The 3,604-nt window shown below is 44.8% G+C and overlaps 1 protein-coding gene across 1 annotated transcript in view; it reads left to right on the top strand.

Annotated features, from left to right (window-relative positions):
* Positions 1–603: 603 nt before the first annotated feature.
* Positions 604–3,604, top strand: part of LOC123984175 (lithostathine-2-like) — a 7,279-nt gene continuing 4,278 nt past the window's right edge. The window contains exons 1-2 of the mRNA XM_046070914.1: positions 604–609; positions 1,617–1,946. Of these exons, the coding sequence (XP_045926870.1) occupies positions 1,748–1,946 (199 nt within the window). The 5' untranslated portion in view covers positions 604–609; positions 1,617–1,747. The remainder of the gene's footprint in view (positions 610–1,616; positions 1,947–3,604) is intronic.

Here is a 3,604-nt window from a genome sequence, read left to right as displayed (position 1 = left end):
ATCTAGAGGAGTGGTGGTGGTATTGCACAGCAACACGAGGGAGGTTAACAGTCAACATGCATATAATCAATAACTTAAGATTAGGCACACACTCGGTGATGGTTGTAGTAAGGGTATTGGCTTCGGGGTGCTGTCAAGAGTAACACAGCTAGCTAGCTAGCCAGCCAGCTAGCTGGTAGTATCAAAGTAAACAAGGGTCCTAGAAATGCAGTTCCAGTCCTAGGATTGCAGTCCTGAAACTGCAGCGTCCGGTACTGCAGCTACATACTACTCCCCTAACCTTTCAAAGAGCGTAGGACAACTACGGTGTCTGACACAGCACAAGAGGTACAGCATATTAATACAGCTAAATATTATGGCTTATATTCTCATCCACGATCTAATGGTTGAAAATATTGCTATGATGCAAAACTAATTTGCAGACCCCTGGAGTATATTATTACTACTTCTTCTAACGTAAGTATACAACATAGTGATGAGTGTCTGCACTGCCTGAATTTTACCAGAAGTAGAGCAAGAAGAACGTAGTGACGAAACGCACACTGTAGCGCTGTTTGTCCATTTCCAGCTACTGTAGAAACATGACGATGCAACGTGGCGACGTCCATGGTAGGGGGTGCCCGCAGTTATGCAGATATAAATGGCTCATTCTAAGATAATAAAAACATAATGTTTTTTTATGTAAGGGCTTTATACACCACTGAAGACATAGTTATGGATATTATATTGCATTTCTGTTGATAGATCCTCAGAAATATTACACACTGAAGCTACATTGACATGTCGGCAGTGTTGAAGCGTTTTAAAGTGTCCAAGAAACACGCAAAAATGGCCGTTTGCACACACTGTTGTGCTGAATTGTCTCCTAGTACATCCACTCCATCAGTGGCTGACTTCTTAGAAAAGGCAACAGTAACAGTCTGACCCGCTTTGAGTGTTTCTGTCACTCGTTTCTGAGAAGTTGCTTAAGCTAGCCGCACCTACATTTGAAATGCACACATATTCATTTATGGTAAATCCACTGAAACGGCCCAGAGCGAGCTGACCGGCAGGTTAGCGACTTTATGCTGTCAGTTTCTCTCTTTACAAAGACAAGTGTTGCAGTATGAGAGTCCTACCTGAAGAGAGGCTGTGAAGTCTTCATGTTGCATGATACGAGAACTACATACAACATTATTTATCAAACTGGGTCGGACTTGATGAATTTAGCACAAGGATACACATGTGACAAACATCCGGTTTTTAAAATAAGGTGTCTATACAGTATGTAAATAAGATTAATAGGATTATATTCACAGAAAATATAAAACATATGTGTCCATTAAAATTAAATGGACGCATGTCATTTCCTTTACCTCTTGGGCCTCGGACCCACCCACCATAGTCTCTCCAAATCACTGAGGAAAAAGCACATTTTGACTATTTAACTAAGCAATGGTAGAAAAAAAAAAATAGAGGCAAAAATATGAATGTACTTGTTCAGTGTTCGGTATTAGGCAAATCTTTTCATTGTATTGATCCAATGAAATCAAACAATAACTATTAGGGGGCAGCCCAAATACAAAGTGTGTTTATCACTGAATGCATCAAAATAATAATCTTAATTATTACCACAGGACTGTGTTTCCTACCTGCATATTATCCTCGTATCTACATCCTTGTTGAAGAGGTGAAGACCTGGGCTGAAGCTCAGAGATACTGCAGGTGGAAGTACACCGACCTGGCCTCTGTACATAATGAGCAAGACATGGCTAAGCTCAATGACCTTATAGGCAGATATGACAACATCTGGATTGGACTGCACAGTGACACTGAAGCATGGAAGTGGTCTCTGGAAAATCAGGACTACTATGGTGATGAAGGAGAGGCTGGGTTCAGGATGTGGAATAATGATGAGCCCAATGGTGATGGATACTACAAAGTTTGTGCAGCAATGTTACGTACTGGTAAATGGGTGGATTTGAGATGCACATCGATAATACAATTTATTTGCTACAATGGTAAGAATGACCTCACAAGCACAGCAGTGTTTTGAGCTGAATACTAATGCACATTATGACAATACAATCAGAATGTTCACCTTATTAACAACGTGGCATTCCTGTTGTACTGCAGCTCAGTCACGTCTCCACTGCAGTTTTAAATACCCCTGGAAATGTTTCAGAAACATGGAGTGTCTCATTCAGTTTCTGTTCATCAGCAGCCACATTTATAATATAGTAGTAGAGCAGTAGTGGTAGTAGCAGCATTGTTGCCCCTATATTCATTCAGGACCGGTGAACCGCCTATTTAACGTGATATCATGGAATAGCGAATAAATAACATGCCACTTTTAAGGACAATTCGGGGTGCCATGTCAACGCATTTTAAGCTTTTTGCGTGTCTTTTCACGCTGTTCAGTCCTTATAGACCTAAGCAACACAAAGGAGGTTTACCCTATCTGCTAGCTGATCGGCCGATCAGCACAACTGTAGGGTTAACTGGTCGACATGCATACATATATATTCAATGATGGGGGGGATGCTAGCATCTAGCTAAGTTTAAGTAGCTAGCTAGCCTGCTAGCTACGTAACATAGCTTACGCTTTGTAGCAGGGCTCTCAAGTTTTATCAAAAGTTTTGAGTGAGATAACGCGTGTTAGAGGAGGAGCCACTCGGAGGCAGAAACCCCGCAAAGCAGCTGGGCTGGTCTCCCCATCCACCCTGAAGCACTATGTTGATCAGCTGTCTCCGGTGTTCACAGACATTTTTAACACCTCACTGGAGACATGCCATGTGCCAGCCTGCTTCAAAGCCCCCACTATCATCTCTGTCCCCAAGAAACCAAGGACCACTGGACTAAACAACTACAGACCCGTCGCCCTGACCTCTGTGGTTATAAAGTCCTTTGAACGCCTTGTGTTGTCCCACCTAAAATCCATTACAGACCCACTCCTGGACCCCCTGCAGTTCGCCTACAGAGCCAACAGGTCTGTAGATGATGCAGTAAACATGGCCCTTCACTACATTCTTCAGCACCTGGACTCCCCCAGGAACCTACTCCTGTTTGTGGATTTCAGCTCTGCTTTTAACACCATCATCCCGGCCCTGCTGCAGAACAAGCTCTCTCAGCTGAACGTGCCTGACTCCACCTGCAGGTGGATCACTGACTTTCTGACAGACAGGAAGCAGCACGTGAAGCTGGGAAAACATGTCTCTGATTCCAGGACCATCAGCACCGGATCCCCTCGAGGCTGCGTTCTTTCCCTCCTTCTCTTCTCCCTGTACACCAACAGCTGCACCTCCAGTCACCAGACCATCAAGCTCCATCAAGTTTGCGGATGGCACCACCCTCATTGGGCTCATCTCAGGTGGGGATGAGTCCCCCTACAGGTGGGAGATCGACCATCTGGTGACCTGGTGCAGCCAGAACAGTCTGGAGCTCAACGCTCTGAAGACCGTGGAGATGGTCGTGGAGAAAGACCACAGCCCCACCCTCCCCCATCATCCTGTGTGACTCCCCAGTCACTGTGGACTCCTTCCGCTTCCTGGGCACCATCATCTCCCAGGACCTCAAGTGGGAGCTGAACATCACCTCCTTCACCAAGAAGGCCCAGCAGAGGATG

Source organism: Micropterus dolomieu, linkage group LG02, assembly GCF_021292245.1.
Source record: "Micropterus dolomieu isolate WLL.071019.BEF.003 ecotype Adirondacks linkage group LG02, ASM2129224v1, whole genome shotgun sequence".
Classification (NCBI taxonomy): Eukaryota; Metazoa; Chordata; class Actinopteri; order Centrarchiformes; family Centrarchidae; genus Micropterus; species Micropterus dolomieu.
The sequence above is the reverse complement of the archived record's forward strand: the minus strand, read 5'-3'. Positions and strand labels throughout refer to the sequence as shown.